Source organism: Salmo trutta, chromosome 36 (genome assembly GCF_901001165.1).
Source record: "Salmo trutta chromosome 36, fSalTru1.1, whole genome shotgun sequence".
NCBI classification, from domain to species: domain Eukaryota; kingdom Metazoa; phylum Chordata; class Actinopteri; order Salmoniformes; family Salmonidae; genus Salmo; species Salmo trutta.
This window is the reverse complement of record NC_042992.1, coordinates 38,899,314-38,919,968: the sequence shown is the minus strand read 5'-3', so window position 1 is coordinate 38,919,968 and position 20,655 is coordinate 38,899,314. Positions and strand designations below refer to the sequence as shown.

Genomic DNA, 20,655 nt, shown 5'->3' with positions numbered 1-20,655 from the left:
GGCCGTGATAGCTCCTGCATTTCAAAACATTGAAAGAAAAGGAAAGTAGTTATACACTGAAGAATAAATAAATCATTTAGACTAGACCTCTTCTTCTCATCTGTTCCTCTATCGTTGTGTCCTAAACGCCTTCCCTCGCTCTCCTCGTCTCCAGGACCGAGTTGAATCCTTTGCCCGTCATCTCCACATCGTCCGAAGATCTGTAGGTCCTCCCCGCTCCCTCTGACCATATTTCCAGTGTCCATCCTCCGTGCGCACATCCCCGCTCCCACACCGTCTCAATGAAGGAGGCCGACGCAATCAAGCTCTTCATTGGGCAGATACCCCGAAATCTTGAGGAGAAGGACTTGAAACCGATCTTCGAACAGTTCGGGAAAATCTATGAGTTGACAGTGATAAAGGACAAATACACGGGGATGCACAAAGGTAAGGGGAGAGGAGACAACACTGTATAGGCTAGGCTGTAGAGCGCACGGAAATACTTAGTTACGATACATAGTCGTGCTGTCAGGCATTGGACATTGTTTAGGCTATATGACTGAGCATATTTAGGCTACAAGACCTATGTAACAGGTGCATGGCCACTGGCAGTTAAGTCTTTTCTGGCCAGCATTACATTTATTTCATCAGTGCACCTTCCAGCTTGTCTTTGTGGTTGTACCAGCTGAAACAATTGCATCTCAAATGGCACCCTATTCTACATGTCGTGCACTACTTTTGACAAGGGCCCATAGGGCTCTGGTTAAAGTAGTGCTCTATATAGGGAATGGGTGTCATTGTAGAAAATGTCATCTTCCCTCCATAGGCATAGTAGCCTATTTACATTTATTTTCTCCAACAGAATATTAAAAGTCACAGTGCAACCTGCTGCATTTCCTCTCAGCCCATTGTTGCATCACGGTCTACTAATACATTCCACATATAGACCTAGTGTTATGCACCTATCTTTGTTTAATGGTATAATGAACCCTCAATCCTCCCACCAGGCTGTGCCTTCTTGACATACTGCGAACGAGAGTCTGCCCTCAAGGCCCAGAATGCACTGCACGAGCAGAAGACGCTACCAGGGGTGAGTGCTCTCTCTGACGTTCAACATCACACACTGGCTTGAGTCCCAAATGGCATCCTATTCCCTATGTAGTGCACTATTGGCTCGAGCCTTATGGGCCCTGGTCGAAATTAGTGCACTAGTACTACGTAGGAATATCGGGTCCCATTTGGGACGCAAGCCACTCCCATGAGCACAAGGCGGAACAAGTGGCAGTCTACCTCACTGCACTACACAGACACAACAGTGGGCCACAGAAAAAATAACTCACTCTGACATGTGAGCTCCACTTCCCGTTGAGTTGATTTGCCCAAGAGGAAGGTCAGAGGCAGCTTTCCTATATTTCCCTATACATGACGCATCCAGTCAGCGTCTTAGTCATCATCCTCCGTCTTGGTGGGTTGGGAGTGACAGCTTAGGGGCATGCCGGAGTTACTTTGCCCTCTCTCAAGGCCCGCACATTCGAATCAAAGTTAGAGCAGCTTGTTTAGCATAACCAGGCAGCAGGTGTGCTGCCAAGTGACATTTATGGAGCAGAATGTGACATGACAGGCGTTCTCTCTCGGCAGTCTCTATAGAAACAGACTAGTATTGCATTCCGAATGCTATTGCTTATGTGAAAGTATTGATACCCGTTGACATATTCCACATTTTGTTGTTACCCATCTACACACAATATCCCATAATGACATAGTGAAAACATGTTTAACATTTTTTTTTACACATTTATTGAAAATGAAATCGATCTCATTTATATACAGTACCAGTCAAAAGTTGACGCACTTGCTCATTCAAGGGTTTTTCTTTATTTTTACTATTTTCTACATTGTAGAATAATAGTGAAGACATCAAAACTATGAAATAACACATGTAGTAACCAAAAAAGTGTTAAACAAATCAAAATATATTTTATATTTGAGATTCTTTAAAGTAGCCACCCTTTGCCTTGATGACAGCTTTGCACACTCTTGGCATTCTCACAACCAACTTCATGAGGTAGTCACCTGGAATGCATTTCAATTAACAGGTGTGCCTTGTTAAACGTTAATTTCTGGAATTTCTTTCCTTAATGCGTTTGAGCCAATCAGTTGTGTTTTGACAAGGTAGGGGTGGTAAAAGACCAAGTCAATATTATGGCAAGAACAGCTCAAATAAACAAGGAGAAACAACAGTCCATCACTTTAAGACATGAAGGTCAGTCAATTTGGAAAATAAATACTTCAGAGTTCAAGTAACAGACACATCTCAACATCAACTGTTCAGAAGAGACTTTTACATTTTTCATTTGGAAGAGTCAGCTTTTTAAACCAACATGGCTTAGTTTAAATTGTTTTTACGTTGAAGTAAAACAAAATCTCATTTGATATGTGTTTTGACATAAAATTACTACAGGCCTTCATGGTCGAATTGCTGCAAAGTAACCACTACTGCAGGACACCAATAAGAAGAGACTTGCTTGGGCCAAGAAACACGAGCAATAGACCGGTGGAAATCTGTCCTTTGGTCTGAGTCCAGATTTAAATGTTTTTGTTCCAACCGCTGTGTCTTTGTGAGACGCAGAGTAGGTGAACGGATGATCTCCGCATGTGTAGTTCCCACTGTGAAGCATGGAGAAGGGGGTGTGGGGGTGCTTTGCTGGTGACACTGTCTTATTTATTTAGAATTCAAGGCACACTTAATCTGCATGGCTACCACAGCACTCTGCAACGATACGCCATCCCTTATGGTTTGTGTTTTGTGGGACTATAATTTGTTTTTCAACAGGATAATGACCCAAAACACACCTCAGGCTGTGTAAGGGCTATTTGACCAAGAAGGAGAGTGATGGTGCTGCATCAGATGACCTGGCCTCCACAATCACCCAACCTGAACCAAATTGAGATGGTTTGGGATGAGTCGGACCGCAGAGTGAAGGAGAAGCAGCCAACAAATGCTCAGCATATATGGGAACTCCATCAAGACTGTTGGAGAAGCATTCATCCTGAAGCTGGTTGAGAGAATGCCAAGAGTGTGCAAAGCTGTCATCAAGGCAAAGTGTGGCTACTTTGAAGAATCTCAAATATAAAATATATGTTATAGTTAACACTTTTTGGGGTTTCTACATGATTCTATATGTGTTATTTAATAGTTTTGTTGTCTTCACTATTATTCTACAATGTAAAAAATAAAAACAACCTTGAATGAGTAGGTGTGTACAAACTTTTGACTGGTTCTGTAAGTATTCACACCCCTGAGTCAATACTTTGTAGAAGCACCTTTGGCGGCGATTACAGCTTTGAGTCGTCCTGGGTGTGTCTGTATCAGCTTTGCACATCTGGATTTGGGGACTTTTCTCCCGTTCTTTCTTGCAGATTTTCTCAAGCTCTTTTAAGTTAGATGAGGAGTGGCGGTGAAAAGCAATCTTCAAGCCTTTCCACAGATTTTCAATGCGATTGTCTGGGCCACTCAAGGACTTTCACATTCTTGTTCTGAAGCCATTCCAGTGTTGCTTTGGCTGTATGCTTGGGGTCATTGTTCTGTTAGACTAGGGGGAAGATTTACGTTCTAAGGTCGTTTGCTCTCTGAAACAGGTTCTTATCAAGGATTTGCCTTTATTTGGCTCCATTCATTGTTCCTTCTATCCTTAGTCTCCCAGTCCCTGCCACTGAAAAGCATCCCCATAGCATGATGCTGCCACCACCATACTTTACAGTAGGGATGGTGTTAGATGGGTGATGAGCTCTGCATGGTTTTCACCAGACATAATGCTTTGCATTCAGACCAGAGAGTTAAATGTTTGTCTCATCAGACCACAATCATTTGCCTTATGTCTTTTATGTGCCTTTTGGTAAACTCCAGGTGTACTGTCATGTGCATTTTTCTAAGGAGTGGCATCCATTTGGCCAATCTACATTTGGCCAATCTACTACTAATAAAGCCCAGGTTGGTAAAGTGCTGTAGTGACTGTCCTTCTGGCAGGTTCTCCCATCTCAACCAATGAACTCTGTAGTTCTGTCAGAGTGGTTATTGGGTTCTTGGTCACCTCCCAGACCAAGGTCCTTCTTGCTCGTTTGCTCAGTTTGGTTGGACGGCCAGCTCTAGGCAGTCTGGAAAGTTACATATTTTTTTCATTTCCCAATGATTGACACCACTGTGCTCTTAAACGTTCAACACTGTATAAATTGTTTTATACCCTTCCCCAGATATATGCCTTGTCACAATATACCTCGGAGCTCTATGGACAGTTCCTTGGACTATATGGTTTAGTTTCTACTCTGACCTGCACTGTCAACTGTGGAACCTTATATAGACAGATGTTTCTTTCTAAATCATGTCCAAACAATTGAATTGGCCACAGGTGCGCTCCAAGTTGTAGTGACATCTCAAGGATGTTCAAAGGAGATTGTATGCACCTAAGCTCAATTTGGAGTGTCATGGCAAAGGGGTATGAATACTTAATTAAATTACAGATTTCTGTATTTCATTTTTAAATAAATTAGCAAACATTTCTAAAAACATGTTTTCTCTCTGTCATAGATGGTAGAGAATCTATTTAATCCATTTGGAATTCAGGCTGTAACACAACAAAATGTGTCAAGGGTTATGAATACTTTCTGTAGGGTACTGCACTACTTTTGACCAGGGCCCATAGGGTTCTGGTCAAAAGTAGTGCACTATGCAGGGAATAGGGGCCACCATTTGGGACTCTAAATAGGCTATATGCAACACGGCTAGGAATTATTGGACAAACCTGCTTTCCGCCTTCCCTCACTCTGCCTCCTCTCAATATCTCCCTCTTCTTTTTATTGAGGTTTACAGAGTTGTATTCTTTGTTGGGTTTTATTACCAGTATTCACATTTTAAGATGGTAGTGGGCCAAATCAAAGTGTATTTGTCATTCGCCCAGGACACAGCGTAGTGTACTTGGTACAATGAAATGCTTACTCGCAAGCTGAGACAGCGAGGGGCATTTGGGAGCCAGAGAGGTAGAGTTAGCACTAGCAGCGATATACTGTAAATCCTATTATTAGCATGACAGTAGTCTGGCCTTCCTGACCTTTCAGAGGGGATCAGCAGGCAGGTTCCCCGTCGCTAAACCCTGTCTCCCCCGTCCATCTCCCCAGTGACTTGCTTCCCAGACCTCCTCACCTAAGCCTTGTACAACCGTCCAAGAACAACCTCCCCCTCGTGTCCCCCATCCCAACCCCCGCAATGATGAAAACCACCTTATTAGCTAGACACTGACTACTCCCCCCCCGGACAAGTAGTATCCCCACCCCCACTACCAGCTGTGGTGTAATCGTTATCTAATAGCACCTGCACTGCCAGAGAATAATTAACTTCACCATCCCCTTGTCAGGGACGCTATAAAGAAAAAACATGAAAGTGATTGTAAGACACGACTACACCAATGCGCTTCTGAATACAGAAAGCTGAAGCATGTCATTATCTCTCTCCTTGTGCATTTTATATTTAACATCTCTGTCTGTAGTGAGCTATACGCTGCCTGGAAAATGTCAGTGCTTATAATTGCCCTCACAATACACAACTACGGCCGAAAAGTAGATGTAAAAGGAATAAGGAGAGGGGGGGGGAATGAAGGGACGGCGGGATGAACATATGGTCTGATCTGAGTGGCACCTGGCCTTGTGTTTAATTTCAGGTGAGAGACAGTCCGTCTCATCGACATGGAGGCAGAGGATAGTGTCAAAAGGACAATCTGCTGGTCTCTCTCTCTCTCCTCCCGTCTTGTACTCCTATCCTCCGGTCTCCTCTGTTTCTCCGTCTCCCCGCCGCTATCTCTTGCTGTCTGAATTCTGTTTTGTTTCCATCCCAGTGTGTCTGGTCAACTTCACTACTACAGCTGCTGGAGACGGAGAAACTCTGGGCAGATAAACGTGACTATACAGACACGACGTGGACCAACTCACAAATTGAATACAACCTATATATCCCATTTCCTCTATCCCCCTTTATCTAAGTTTTGGATCTAGATTGTATGTGCTTTCGCAATGGTCATCCCCACTGGTAAGGGTCAAATGCTTGCTTCAGTACTGTATTATGATCATGTTTCACTGAAATCAGAACCGGACATTGCCCATCATTAGCAAGAAATAACCAGGTGACGATGGATTTAGTGAAGTCGGCCTGTGAATGATATTCCAATATTTTAGGACTAATTTTGAGTAATGAAATATACATACACTTCATTTTTTTTGTGTGCAGATTGCTGGGGCATGTCTCCAGAGATGGAATGAGACTACATAAGACTGTGTGTGTGTTGTGGGGGAGGGGGAGGGCAGGTGTTCAGACTGACATGGTTTGCTGAAGGGGGGATGGAGTGTGTATGCTAGGGAAGAAAACATCCAGAGATGTGGATTGGAGTTGGAGATGTTGACTTCTTCATAAAGGAAATAAAAACGTACACACTGCTCTTGTCACTATCAATAGCTTTATTTAGCTTCGTCAGAGCTTTTTTTTTTAAGATCTTCATAAAGAATAGACGCTCTCCCTAAAAAAAAATATTTTTTGACATCTGACTAAGCTTGACATTTACTCAGCCGTGAGTCAGACACATTATTTTGTTAATAGTCTGAAAATGAATGAATTTATGACTAACAATTGAGCATACACACTGTGTGTGTGTGTGTGTGTGTGTGTGTGTGTGTGTGTGTGTGTACGTATGTGTGTATGTGTGTATGTATGTACACACATACATACAGTTGAAGTCGGAAGTTTACATACAGCTTAGCCAAATACATTTAAACTCAGTTTTTCACAATTTCTGACATTTAATCCTAGTAAAAAATCCCTGTCTTAGGTCAGTTAGGATCAACACTTTATTTAAAAAATGTGAAATGTCAGAATAACAGTAGAGAATAATTTATTTCAGCATTTATTTATTTCTTCACATTCCCAGTTTACATACACTCAATTAGTATTTGGTAGCATTGCCTTTAAATTGTTTAACTTGGCTCAAACGTTTCGGGTAGCCTTCCACAAGCTTCCCACAATAAATTGGGTGAATTTTGGCCCATTCCTCCTGACAGAGCTGGTGTAACTGAGTCAGGTTTGTAGGCCTTCCTGCTCGACATGCTTTTTCAGTTCTGCACACATTTTGCCACAACTTTGGAAGTATGCTTGGGGTCATTGTCCATTTGGAAGACTCATTTGCGAGCAAGCTTTAACTTCCTGACTGATGTCTTGAGATGTTGCTTCAATATATCCACATAATTTTCCTCCCTCATGATGCCATCTATTTTGTGAAGTGCACCAGTCCCTCCTGCAGCAAAGCACCCCCACAACATGATGCTGCCACCCCTGTGCTTCACGGTTGGGATGGTGTTCTTCGGCTTGCAAGCCTCCCCCTTTTTCCTCCAAACATAACAATGGTCATTATGGCCAAACAATTCTATTTTTGTTTCATCAGACCAGAGGACATTTCTCCAAAAAGTACGATCTTTGTCCCCATGTGCAGTTTCAAACCATAGTCTGGCTTTTTTATGGCGGTTTTGGAGCAAGGGCTTCTTCCTTGCTGAACGGCCTTTCAGGTTATGTCGATATAGGACTTGTTTTACTGTGGATATAGATACTTTTGTACCTTTTTTCCTCCAGCATCTTCACAAGGTCCTTTGCTATTGTTCTGGGATTGATTTGCACCTTTCGTATTTCTAGGAGACAAAACGCGTCTCCTTCCTGAGTGGTATGACGGCTGCCTGGTCCCATGGTGTTTATACTTGCATACTATTGTTTGTACAGATGAACGTGGTACCGTCAGGCATTTGGAAATTGCTCCCAAGGATGAACCAGACTTGTGGAGGTCTACAATTTTTTTTCCTGAGGTCTTGGCTGATTTCTTTTGATTTTCCCATGATGTCAAGCAAAGAGGCACTGAGTTTGAAGGTAGGCCTTGAAAAACATCCACAGGTACACCTCCAATTGACTCAAATGATGTAAATTAGCCTATCAGAAGCTTCTAAAGCCATGACATTATTTTCTGGAATTTTCCAAGCTGTTTAAAGGCACAGTCAACTTAGTGTATATAAACTTCTGACCCACTGGAATTGTGATTAAGTGAAATAATCTGTCTGTAAACAAAATAAAAATTACTTGTCATGCACAAAGTAGATGTCCTAACTGACTTGCCAAAACTATAGTTTGTTTACAAGACATTTGTTTAGTGGTTGAAAAACGAGTTTTAATTACTCCAACCTAAGTGTATGTAAACTTCCGACTTCAACTGTGTGTGTGTGTGTGTGTGTATACACACAGTATGCCTGTGGGGTAGCCTATTTGTTCTATGTGCTGTGTGTAATCATTAAAAGCAGTGAGTAGTCTGACAAGGGATGATTATTATAACGAGTGCAAATCTGAGCACACGTATCTGATTGATCTATTAAAGTGTGTGTGTATACATTTGCATATGTATGCATATAATTACGGGCTGATATCAATGTGTGCAAGCCAAGGGATAGTACAGATGTCATGCACACTCACCTCACTGTAGAAAGGCTCAACAGCTGTCACTTGGGGAGACTGTAGGGATGAATGTAGAATAGATTCAATTTACGAGGAGGGTAAATGGGTGTGAATTGAAGAGAAATTGGATGAATGGCGGGGGGTGGGGAGGAGGGTGGGGGAGGGGGTAAGAAATTAATGAAAGTTTGACATGAGCAGCGGGTGGGGGGGGGGGGGGTCAGTGGGGGTTGTGGGACGAGGGTGCATTGAGGCAGTACGTTTATCAGCTTAAATACAGACATCTGTTACAGAGAACGATGGTGTTTTGTCGGGGGGGGGGGTACGAGTGTGTGTGTGCGTGTATGTGGAGTGGAAAGGGGCTCTTATGATGAAACTCATCAGACTGTGAACTCAGGCGCACAGAGCAGGGCCAGCGTTTAATCTGATGGACATGCATCTCTATATATATCGCACTTAGGTGGAATTAAACTGACTGAACCTAAAACAAAAAAAACTAGGACGCAGCTCTATGAAAACAAGTCCAGCTCCCACAATTTTAGTTTTTCACCTCTGTGCAATATGGACAAACATAACATATGGTTAACATATACTTCCAACAATTTGCACAGAGAAAATGGTCAACGATTCAGAATCAACTCACCTCTGACTGTACTATACTGTACCTACTTCCGTATAGCTCTACTTTTAGAGATATACTCTGCATCTTCGGACGAAGAATCTCGCTGCTTTTCTATTTCAATGTATGACCCCGCCCTAGAGAGCGTTGAATGTGTAAACAGGCCGAGCATGACTAGCAGTGACATACTGAAGACAGGCTTGCTCATTGATTACAGATTGTTGGATTGTGTGCGTGTGTGTACCGCGCGCTGGCGTGCGTAGGGAGATTTCCCATCTGTGTTTGCGATTGTACCTCTTTTTCTGTGCCTGCCTTTGTTGCTTTGTTTATCTCTTTGTGCGCCTGAGTGTTTTTCTATGTCTGATTTTTTTCTCTTTGTTTGCATCTGCGAATAGAGATCTAGCCTATGTCTCCACCTGTGTGTTTTCTGTGCTCTGTAATTATCTCTGTACATGTTCAGATGTGTGTTCTGGTGTATGTGTGTGATGTGGAGGAAGATATGGGGGGGGGAGGTTGATTATAGTCACAGGTCTCGTTGCCAGGAGACGGCGGGGACGAGGGATGCCAGGTTGCTAGGTAACCGGCGAGATGCAATGACCAGCTCTGTGTGATGGAGCGGAGGGAGGCGAACTGGAAAATTGTCTTTGTACCCCCCCTCCCCTCCCCTCACTCCCACCCTCCCTGTAAACACTCTTGAAAGAGACAGAGATGGTCTCCGCTGATATATTTACCTTTCAGTCACTGCTTTTCTGGCAGACGGGCAGAATGGACTTGAATTAGAGAGAAATGTGTCACCCTCTTTGCTGCAGCCTGTTTGGGGGCTTATTGATACAGTGAGTGAGTGGAGGGGACAGAGATTATGAGCTGTCCTCTGGTTTGGAAGAGGGCGAGAGAGGAGAGAAATGTGATGAAGAATGTGATTAACAGGGATATACATACCCCGTCTCTGCTATCATCTCCCATCCCACATTCACGCTCCTCTATAAATATGAGCGTGTGTGTGTCTGTGTGTGTGTGCACAAGCGTCTGTAGTGTGACGTGTGTGCATTGAGGGGATGTGGTCAGGTGTGGGGGAGGGGTCTTGCTGTGATTTGGTTGGATGATCTATGGATTTAATATCTCATACTGTAATCCTAGCGAAATCCCTTTTGGCATCACGGGGGGAAAAATTAACTGTGTGTGTGTGCTCACGTCAATGTGAGCAAGGGTGTTTATACATATGAGGCTTCCATGAACAGACGGTGCATGTGTCTACAGACGGCCTGTGTGGACATTTTGTGTTTGTGCCACTGTGTTTGTAGAGTTTGAGAAATAATCATAATGTCACTGTAGATTTTGGATTTAAAAAACGGCAACATGACCATTGAGAGATGAAAATGGGTCACAGATACGGCGGGTTTGGCCTTTGGCTGTATTTAATCTGTGCTGCGTTTTTAAAATGAGCCTGTTGATTTGCAGAGGAAATATAGAAGAGAAAAATATTAAGTGGCTCGGCTCGCACAGTGGAATAGGTGGAGACATTTTCTCGGACCTCACAGTTTCTGCCCTTGTGGCAGCAGTTAAATGCAACAGGCACCATCCCATGTCCCTTTGTCCCTAAAATTCCAGTTCTCCCCCAAGCATCCTTTCTCCATCACGACATACACATCCTAATAATCCCACCGTCTCTCAACCCAGTACCACCCTTTATTCATTCGTTTTTTTTCCTCTCCTTCATCCCTCTTTTTTTCCTCTCCTACGCACGTTGTTCGGGGCAACCTTGTTTACCTGCTGTGGATCTCATCACAAGGATGTCATGGTGACCGCAATGGGAGGTGGGGACTTTGTCAGAGGAGCAGGGCTGGTTGCCGTGCCGATGTCGAGTGCCACTGCCTTGATGGCCTCCCCTTCTCCAAGCCCTGCTCTTGTGTACTCTAATTCCATTCTCTTGTGCCATCTGCTCTGCTTCTACTCTCCTTATCGTAACCGTGGAAGCACTCAAGTCATACATTGACTAACCTAGCGTTTATATGAAATGTACTCTGTTTTATTCAGGGCATTTTAGATCCTGAAATTCGATTTGACAGATTTATACGAACAGTATCAAACAATTGTTGCGTCATGATGAGGTTGTCATTAAAGTCTAAGTGTTGGCTAAGACGTGATATTTTGGTTTTGTGTGTTTTAATACAGTAATCTTTGACCCGATGCAAATTAAATTAACTCATTTAGCAGGTGACTTTATCCAAGGTGACTTTGTGGAACATTTGAGGCGTGTAGAAAAACATCACCTCTGAGAAAAAATGTCATTCTATTAACTGACTTCCGGAAACATTCACCACGTTCACATGCGTTTGAATTACTGCTTTCATTCCTTCCCGGTAAACGGATACTTCTCAATCCACATGGTCATCGAATTCATTGTCGTAATCAATGGCTCATTCTCCATTAGATAACACCAGGCCTGCTGGTGATGGTGTTTGTGCATGCAGGTGGCAAGGGCCCGGCCAGCACTGATCAATACTGTCTCCCAGTGACCGATCACAGCTGATCAATCAGAGACGGGGATCAGTGACTATCTCAAATGTCACCAGCTCCATAATTAAGACCTTCATTAAGCCAGCGGTAACACACTGTCAGTCTGCCTCGTTCCTTTCTGCTCCCAATCCCTTTCCTCTCTGCACCCTCCACCCGCTCTCCAAGAGAGAGAGCATTGAAGTGCCTAGCTATGCCTACATCATTATAAGGATTGTGTTAGTGGTCCGTAACTGTTGTGAAGTCATTTTTGTGGATTGGGTTTTGATGACGTGTGAAAGGTTGTCTGTTTCTTACTTTGTTTTGGTTGCGCTCTCCTCATTCTGGTCTGATTCTGATTCTATCCATTCCTCTACAGCTCCTTCCCCCTTTGTCTGCTCAGAATCTTTCACCATTCTAATCCAGCATGCTTTGGTAATCCAGATTAGCCGGCGAGCATTCTTAATCTTTATCACTTGCCCAATCCCGCGTGGGTGTGTGCTTTTCCTGTTTTTTTTTTTGCCTGATAGGGAGAGAAGAAACCGATAGAGGACAGGATTAGATAAGGGCGTTTGAGAGCGAGAGGGAGGGGGACAAGAAAAGTGAATGAGATCTTGAACAGTATCACTGACCGACTCTGGGAGGGAATATAATTGACAGGGAATGAGAGGAGAGGGAAAGGAGAGCAGTAAACCAGGAGGGTGATTGGGTCGAGGCTGGGCGGGACTTCATCAGAAGCCCAGGGAGTGGCCAGCTCACATTCCAGCTCTTTTCGTGTTCTACTTACATATGCATATGCATGTATGTACAGTACATATGCAACTAAAAAAAGCATCTGCTTAATTATGGATGTGCCTTGGGATAAGAGCAATTTACTTACTGACCATGTAATGTGGGCTTTCTATTTCAGATGAACCGGCCCATTCAAGTGAAGCCAGCAGACAGCGAGGGCAGGGGAGGTAAGAGACATCCGTCCATAGCAGCACCTGTTCAAACAACACCTCTCAAACACCTCAAACACCTGTCTAACATATTACCTTTTTTGAAACGACACTCTGTCTCAAACCAACTACAAAACCCTGGAACGGCTTCAGCCCAGCTTCAACAAAAATAGCCACTCGTCACTGCTTCTCAGCAACTCCTGCTTCTTAACAATATTAAAGTAGTAGCATTCTTAAGTGCCTGACTACAGTAAGTCATTATGATGAGGATTTCAACCAACTGCGTATTTCGTTATGTCACCGAGCATAGAGAACAGTGGATGACGAAGGAGCATTCCAGTCACAGCCAGATCATGCTCTTTGTGCAGCAGGTTTCCTTGATACTGCACTCTGGTGGCCTTTTCTGTATATAGCAGGGTTATGGCACAATAGTCACAGACGTCAACATGCTGTATGTTGTAACATCCTACGTGAACGCCGAACAATTTAGATGATCGATTAACGCACATTGGGTTTATAAAGCAATGTAAACAATGAAATCATTCAATTGTAATCCATGCCCTTTGCCTCTGCCTTATTCTTGCCCTCAACCAACCACTCTCTCTGCTCCCCCCCCCCCCCCCCCCCCCCAATCACTCTCTGTCCAAATTCCTTTCTCTGCGTTCCTATCTTGGCCCCTCACCTCATCTTCCCCTTAGAAGACAGGAAGCTGTTTGTGGGCATGCTGGGGAAGCAGCAGTCTGATGCGGACGTGAGGAAGATGTTTGAGGCGTTTGGGAACATTGAAGAGTGCACTGTGCTCCGCGGCCCTGACGGCACTAGCAAAGGTAGCTAACACCATTACTGCAACACTGACCGCTACAGCATTTAGCCTTACGTCGACGCCACCACATCAACAGCACTGATATTACCATTTAAGGTCGGGAATCGGTCACATCTAAACTCGTGGCATTACATAGATCCTTGATTTTCTGTATTTGTTGTATGAGGCATGACTGATGATACAATATGTTTTATAGATCATAGGTAATGATGCGCAACGCAGTTTATGGGTTATGATTGATTGACGCAATGAATGTTCTGTGGACCACGGTTAATGACGTGGCTATAACTGATGAAGTGCCGATTTGTGAGATGCATTTTGTAGGCCGTAGCCTGCCATGTGTCGTGTCACGCGAGGGGAGGCCAGGGTTTGACGATGTGTCGTGTTTTGTAGGCTGTGCCTTTGTGAAGTACCAGAACAATGCAGAGGCTGCGGCAGCCATCAGCACTCTGCATGGGAGCCGCACTCTACCGGTCAGTCAGTCAGTCACTCACTCACTCACTCACTCACACAAACACTCTCCAAAGCAGTCATTTAGACATAGAGACTCATCAACAGTTAAACGCTCCTTCTGTCAGACCTCCTATGCAAACAGCCTACTGTAGTTTATAGGAGTGCCCTCCTCAGTCCTCACTTTACAGTGATATAGGTAGTTTGGTACAGTGATGTGGGTCATTTTCACTACAGACAATCCAGGCATAGCCTACTGTAGTTTATAGGAGTGGAGAAAATGTATGTTCCTCAGTCCTTGTCTTACAGTGACGTAGGTCATTTGGTACAGTGACGTGTGTAATTTTCATTGTGTAATATCCCCCTTTCTCCCTGCAGGGTGCCTCTTCCAGCCTGGTGGTGAAGTTCGCCGACTCTGAGAAGGAGCGAGGGATAAGGCGCATGCAGCAGGTGGCGTCCCAGCTGGGGGTCATCAGTCCCATGACCTTACACCTCGGGGCTTACAATGCCTACACACAGGCAGTGAGTACTAGTAGTACTGAACCCCAAGCATTATGCAGAGATTGTAATACTCAAGCCAACACACTGGTAGTGAATGGCTACGCCCCAAATGGCACCCTATTTCTTATACGGGTCATAAGTAGTGCACTACTCTAGGGAATAGGGTGCCATTTGGGATGTGTTCCTGACAGTGAATGAGACGCCCTCGCTTTTTCTTCTTTGTAGCTGGTGCAGCAGCAGGCTCTGGTGGCGCAGTCGGCGTACTTGTCTCCTGTGTCCACCATCACCATGCAGCAGTTGGCTGCCCTCAACCCGAGCAGCCTCATTGCCACGCCCATCGCATCACTCACTACCTCCTCAGGTACTTAATAACAAGCTGCCATCCTCTGCCACCTCATCCCCTCCCACCTCATCCCCTCCCACAGGATTCTCTGCTCGGCTCAGTTTCTCTTTAAATATATATTTCGTTTTTCTAAAGTCTTGGCCCCATTTTTGTCTGCTTTTGATTCCATTTTATTGCATTTGTTACCGTGTTTTGTTTAACCATGTCTGCCTGTCCCCTGAATGGTCGTCCTGTGCAGGTACCAGCACTCCGCCCACCATGGCAGCCACACCGGTGCCTGCTCTGCCTCCACCACTCAGCTACCCTCCAGTCCCAGCTCCACCCAATGGACAGTCAGCGTCTGAAACCCTGTACACCAATGGAGTTCATTCATACCAAGGTATCTCACTTACTCTGACTTAGCTCCCATCAGAGTATCATTATGAAAATGTAAGCAAATTAACCTTATCTAGCATGTTGTTTGTTTACTAAGAATGTAAGCTGTTGCACGGCACCAAATGCCATTTAGAGCACGTAAGCATCCACCAAAAAGCATGCTTGTATAGCAGTTGATAAATCGGGCTATTTTTCTTTGATTTTCTCTCTCTCAGCTCAAACTCCAGTTTTGGATCCTCTTCAGCAAGCATACGCAGGGATGCAACACTACACAGGTGGGACAGTTGTGAGTCCATTTGAGTCCTTAAAATTTCCTGGAGGGAATTTTAGGTTTGAAATGCCCTCTCAACAGTCCTTAATGTTTACTTATGCAAACACACCCACAGCGACCTACCCTTCTGCCTATGGAATGGTGGGGCAGCCATTCCCACACCAACACACAATGGTTGCACAGCAACACCAGCAGCCTCAGCAACTGCAGCAACGAGAAGGTGATTTCCACCCACTTGTCCTCCCTTCTATGCATTCTCTCTCTTGACTATCTTCAATGTTGGTTTCCCACAGAGGTTAGACTGCCTCAATCACTACCTCATCCTGGTCATCTCAAGTCACGTTAGAACCCCTCAGGGAGCCTTGATGGTCTAACCTTCCACTGTATTCTTCTTCTTCTTCTTCTCAGGGCCTGAGGGCTGTAACATCTTCATCTATCACCTGCCTCAGGAGTTCACTGACTCGGAGATGCTACAAATGTTCATCCCCTTCGGCAACGTCATCTCAGCAAAGGTCTTTGTTGACCGTGCCACCAATCAGAGCAAGTGCTTTGGTGAGTGATGATGACAACGGTTGCGTCCCAAATGGCACCCCATACCGTAGGCACCAGGGCCCATAGGGAATAGTGTGCCACATTGAGAACATAGTAAATTATGAGGAGGAGGAGGGAGTGCTGGGAAGGATTATACTCCCTTCTCGTAGTTTAATACTTTCACAGAATTGGCCGTAAGGTTTTGCTTCTTTTTGCTTCTCTTCAGGTTTTGTGAGTTTTGACAACCCGTCCAGTGCTCAGACGGCAATTCAGGCCATGAATGGTTTCCAGATTGGCATGAAGAGGCTCAAGGTGCAGCTCAAGAGGCCCAAGGATGCCAACCGACCCTACTAAATGAGCAAGGGAGATGAGAAGGTGAGCAAGGGGGGATGAGAATGAGGGCTGAGATGGAGGGTCAGGGGGACTGACAGGCAGTGAAAAACTGTGAAAGGTAGGTTATGGGATGATTTGTTAACATTTTGTGGAAGCTCAGTATTAAAATAATGACTTATCAACTGGGATAAAATAAGTGAACCAGATCCACACATGAGTAAGGTGACAGTCTAGTAAAAGCAGTAATTGTTTAAAACATTACATTTAGACAAAATCATAGGACTACTTGGTTTGTTGAGATACGGCCATACCACTGCCATGACAAATGGATTGACAACATGTTTCATTATTCAAAACCAGATTTTATATAGTCCAGACAAATGTTTCAATTAACAAGTGTTGTATGATTAGGTTGAAGACAATAACTATTATACGTCATTAATTTATTTTGTACTTTTTATTTATTGTTTTTGTGCTGTGTCATATGTCATTTTCCTGAAAAAAAAAACATCATACCACACTCAAGACTGTCCTGTCCATACATATATCGTGGAGACTACGTCGCTATGGTTGCCTAGCAACCGCTAAAAACCCCTTCCTCTCACAGCGTTGTAAGTTAATTGGCCTGTGTTGGTTGCTGTGGCGATATTGCCTGTGATGGTTGCCATTAGCTATTTTATTTTTGGCCGTTGCCTTTATTCACCATGCTCAACTGCATGGCGAGTTGCTGTGGCGACCATGAATTGTGTTTGGTGCGTTGTGAGTTTCCTCTATTATTTTTTACTGTTTATAATCCTTGCAAACACTGATAAATTACTGTCACTGTACCTCAGATTTTGTAAGCAATTGATTATCATGACAGGCTATTATATTTTTTTTGTAATATAACTATTTCATTGCACAGAGCAATATTAAGCATTAACCGTAAATCAAACATGTATCTAAATATTTTCTTTGGATTTTATTTTTGATTGGTTTCCTTTTTGTTGTTTGTCATGATTATCATTCTTACATATCCCCCATGTTTAGTTGGTCGTTGTTTTAGTTTTGGTGAGTGCAGGGTTTTTGTGCAGTCGTAATTGAATCCAAGTGACTTAGTGCCTGAACTTTGTTTGTTTTTGGTATGACTGATTGTGAAAATAAGTATGTGTTGCCTACCTACAGTACAAGTTAGTGACATAATGATGCTGTGTACGTGTGCGGATCCACATGAAGTACTTGTGTGTATTAATAAATCAAGTAGTGTGTGTGGTTTTGTGTGTTCCAAGTGAGATACCGTTCATGTGAGGGTTTTGGGTAAAACTATATGGTTGTCATTGTGACATGTCACACGTGCTGCTGTCTGAGGAACAGCATTCCTCTGTAGGAATTCTGGGTTACTTTGATTTTCCAATCAAACTTAAAGCCATAGGCCACGGTCTCATGTGCAACCTTCGATATAACGGCTTCAAAAAAACGTTGTCTTATCTCTGAAAATGATTTAAGAAGAATTTTTGAATCTCCTTTGACTCAATTGTTTGGTCAATGCGATGTAACATTAGACTAGAGTATTAAGAAGATATACAAAAACAATATCGCCCAGAATTCCTATTGTGCATGTTTGAAATTTATTTGCCTGCCAAAACAATACAAAAAATATTGAAGTATGAAATGCACACCAAAGCAGCAGTATGGTTGTCACTGTATGAGTTGCATGGACACTAGGCGTGCTTGTATAGTTATAAATGAGGACATCCATGTGATATCTGTAACTGTGTTTGCAGATGTTTTTCCCCATACTTCCAAAGACTGTCAACATACTCCATATGTGTGCTCACCTAAACTATTTTAATATTTGTATTCTTTTGTATTCATCCTCTCTTTCTGTCTCTCTCTTTCCCAGGGAAGATATAAGAGTTCTATCAAGAAACTGCTTGGGACGTTCCAGCCTTTTGGTTGTTTCGCCAACCGTATAGCACAGGAGCAACAACACTTCTCAAAAAAACATGATAAATATATGTATCTGCAACAATAACACAAAATCTGTAACAACAAAATAACAAACGTGTGGTGGGTGGTTGAGTACACATACCATTCCACAGCTGGATTCAGTCATATTATGTACATACTGTATTGTCAGCTACAAGGTCTACATGAAAAAGCATATCACTTATTCTAATGAACAGGGTTTTACTGTATAGTGTGGTTTGTGGTCCATAAAGTAAGGGGGAAGGGCAATGTATGGGGTTGAAGAAGTGGGATGGTAACCTTATCGGGGGAAAAAAAGAATATTCTGTATGATTTCCATTGGTCGAATTGGTATGTAGATTTAGTTTATTATTTAAAAGTAAATGAAAGAAGGGGTAATTAAACAGGAAGAAAATCAACTTCTTCTCACTGTACATATCTTTGTTTTAAATGGAGTCAAATAATGAAAATGTGTTATTATAACCACTACTACTGGTATTGGCATAATGGTGGGAGGGAGGGTAATTGGGTGGAATTTTTGTATCTACATTTTTTACTTTTAATTTATTTGTTAATGGGGATTTTTTTAAATTTTATTTTCGAACATAGAAGAATCCTGTGGTCTACAAGACTATGGATACACTTATTGTAGAATGTTTAATTACATAAATGTAATTATCAAAAAATCATTGTTTAATTATTTATTCCCTACAGTTGCTGTTTTAAAACATGTCTTTAAGAAAAATAAAGTAAAATTTAGAAAAGGATGTGTGCGTATGTGGATATGCATTGATGTGCAACAGAGAGCAGTGGGTTTTTAAATACATACCCCCCCCAAAAAAAATTCTGGCTTTCACTCTACTGTAGGAAACTACACTGTTAGTAAATATTTGAAGCCTGCTTGTCATATGAAAGCATAACCAATCAACCCCACATGTATTCTTGTTTTTTTATATATTTTTTTAACCTGTTCAGAGAAAGTCATTAAAGTTGTTAGGTTTATGACCCATCCTTCATCCTGATGTTACCACTAGATAGTGCTGTTCCTGCTATAATGTCATTTATTTAAAGCTCAAAGTTATAGGGATAGTTCACTCAAATTACGAAATGACACTGGTTTACTTACCCTGTAAACAGTTTATGAGCAAGGTAAGACAGCTAGCTACCCATGCTTTGGTTTCAGATGCTTACTTTTTAGTCAATGGTACCTATATTAGCATTTCACATCCAAATCATCTATAAGTAACATTGAGTATCACAATCCATTTTTACAGTACCTTCAGAAAGTATTCAGACACCTTGACTTTTTCCACATTTTGTTATGTTACAGCCTTAATCTAAAATGGATTAAATTGAATTTGGGGGGGAACAACCTACACACGATATCACAATGACAAAGCAAAAATAGGTTTTTAGAAATAGTGCTAATTTATAAAAATTTGAAAATATGACATTACATTTACAGAAGTATTCGGACCCTTTACTCAGTACTTTGTTGAAGCACCTTTGGCAGCGACTACAGCATCAAGTTTTCTACAAGCTTGGCACATCTGTATCTGGGGAGTTTCTCCCATTCTTCTCTGCAGATCCTCTCATGCTCTGTCAGGTTGGATGGGGAGCATCACTGCACAGCTATTTTCAGGTCTCTCCAGAGATGTTCAATTGGGTTTAAGTCCGGGCTCTGGCTGGGCCACTCAAGGACATTGAGACATGTTCCCAAAGCCACTCCTTTTCTTGGCTGTGTGCGTAGGGTTGTTGTCCTGTTGGAAAGTGAACCTTCGCCCCAGTCTGAGGTCCTGAACGATCTGGAGCAGGTTTTCATCAAGGATCTCTCTTTGTACTTTGCTCTGTTCATCTTTCCCTCAATCCTGATTTGTCTCCCAGTCCCTACCACTGAAAAACATTCCCACAGCATGAAGCTGCTACCACCATGCTTTACCGTAGGGATAGTGTCAGGTTTCTTCCATATGTGACTCTTGGCATTCAGGCCAAAGAGTTAAATTTTGATTTCATCAAACCAAAGAATCTTGTTTCTCATGGTCTGAGAGTCTTTTTAGGTGCCTTTTGGCAAACTCCAAGCGGGCTGTCATGTGCCTTTTACTGAGGTGTGGCTTCCGTCTGGCCACTCTACCATAAAGGCCTGATTGGTAGACTGTTACAAAGATGGTTGTCTTTTTGGAAGGTCCGCCCATTTCCACAGAGGAACTCTGGAGCTCTGTCAGAGTGACCATCGGGTTCTTGGTCACCTCCCTGACCAAGGCCTTTCTCCCCCGATTGCTCAGTTTGGCTGGACGGCCAGCTCTAGGAAGAGTCTTGGTGGTTACCAACTTCTTTGATTTAAGAATGATGGAGGCCACTGTTCTTGGGGACCTTCAATGCTGCAGAAATGTTTTGGTAGCCTTCCCCAGATCTGTGCCTCGACACAATCCTGTCTCGGTGCTCTACAGACAATTCCTTCAACGCCATGGCTTGGTTTTTGCTCTGACATGCACTGTCAACTGTGGGACCAAAAGACAGGGGTGTGT

At 43.1% G+C, this 20,655-nt stretch overlaps 1 protein-coding gene across 6 annotated transcripts in view; it reads left to right on the top strand.

The window, feature by feature from the left end:
* Positions 1-18,897, top strand: part of celf3a (cugbp, Elav-like family member 3a) — a 28,499-nt gene extending 9,602 nt beyond the window's left edge. The window contains exons 3-15 of one of the 6 annotated variants that reach the window (XR_003872147.1): positions 155-426; positions 987-1,069; positions 12,526-12,574; positions 13,255-13,383; positions 13,773-13,852; positions 14,208-14,351; positions 14,556-14,691; positions 14,912-15,052; positions 15,264-15,539; positions 15,728-15,871; positions 16,077-16,225; positions 16,710-16,794; positions 18,066-18,897. Coding sequence is in view for 5 of the 6 variants with exons in the window: in XM_029735801.1 (XP_029591661.1) it covers positions 282-426; positions 987-1,069; positions 12,526-12,574; positions 13,255-13,383; positions 13,773-13,852; positions 14,208-14,351; positions 14,556-14,691; positions 14,912-15,052; positions 15,264-15,539; positions 15,728-15,871; positions 16,077-16,204 (1,455 nt within the window). In the remaining variant the exon portion in view is untranslated. Of the gene's footprint in view, positions 1-154; positions 427-986; positions 1,070-12,169; positions 12,417-12,525; positions 12,575-13,254; positions 13,384-13,772; positions 13,853-14,207; positions 14,352-14,555; positions 14,692-14,911; positions 15,053-15,263; positions 15,540-15,727; positions 15,872-16,076; positions 16,226-16,709; positions 16,795-18,065 lie in introns of those variants that run through there. The other 5 variants (XM_029735805.1, XM_029735804.1, XM_029735802.1 and 2 more) reach the window with 5 other exon arrangements.
* Positions 18,898-20,655: the final 1,758 nt, after the last annotated feature.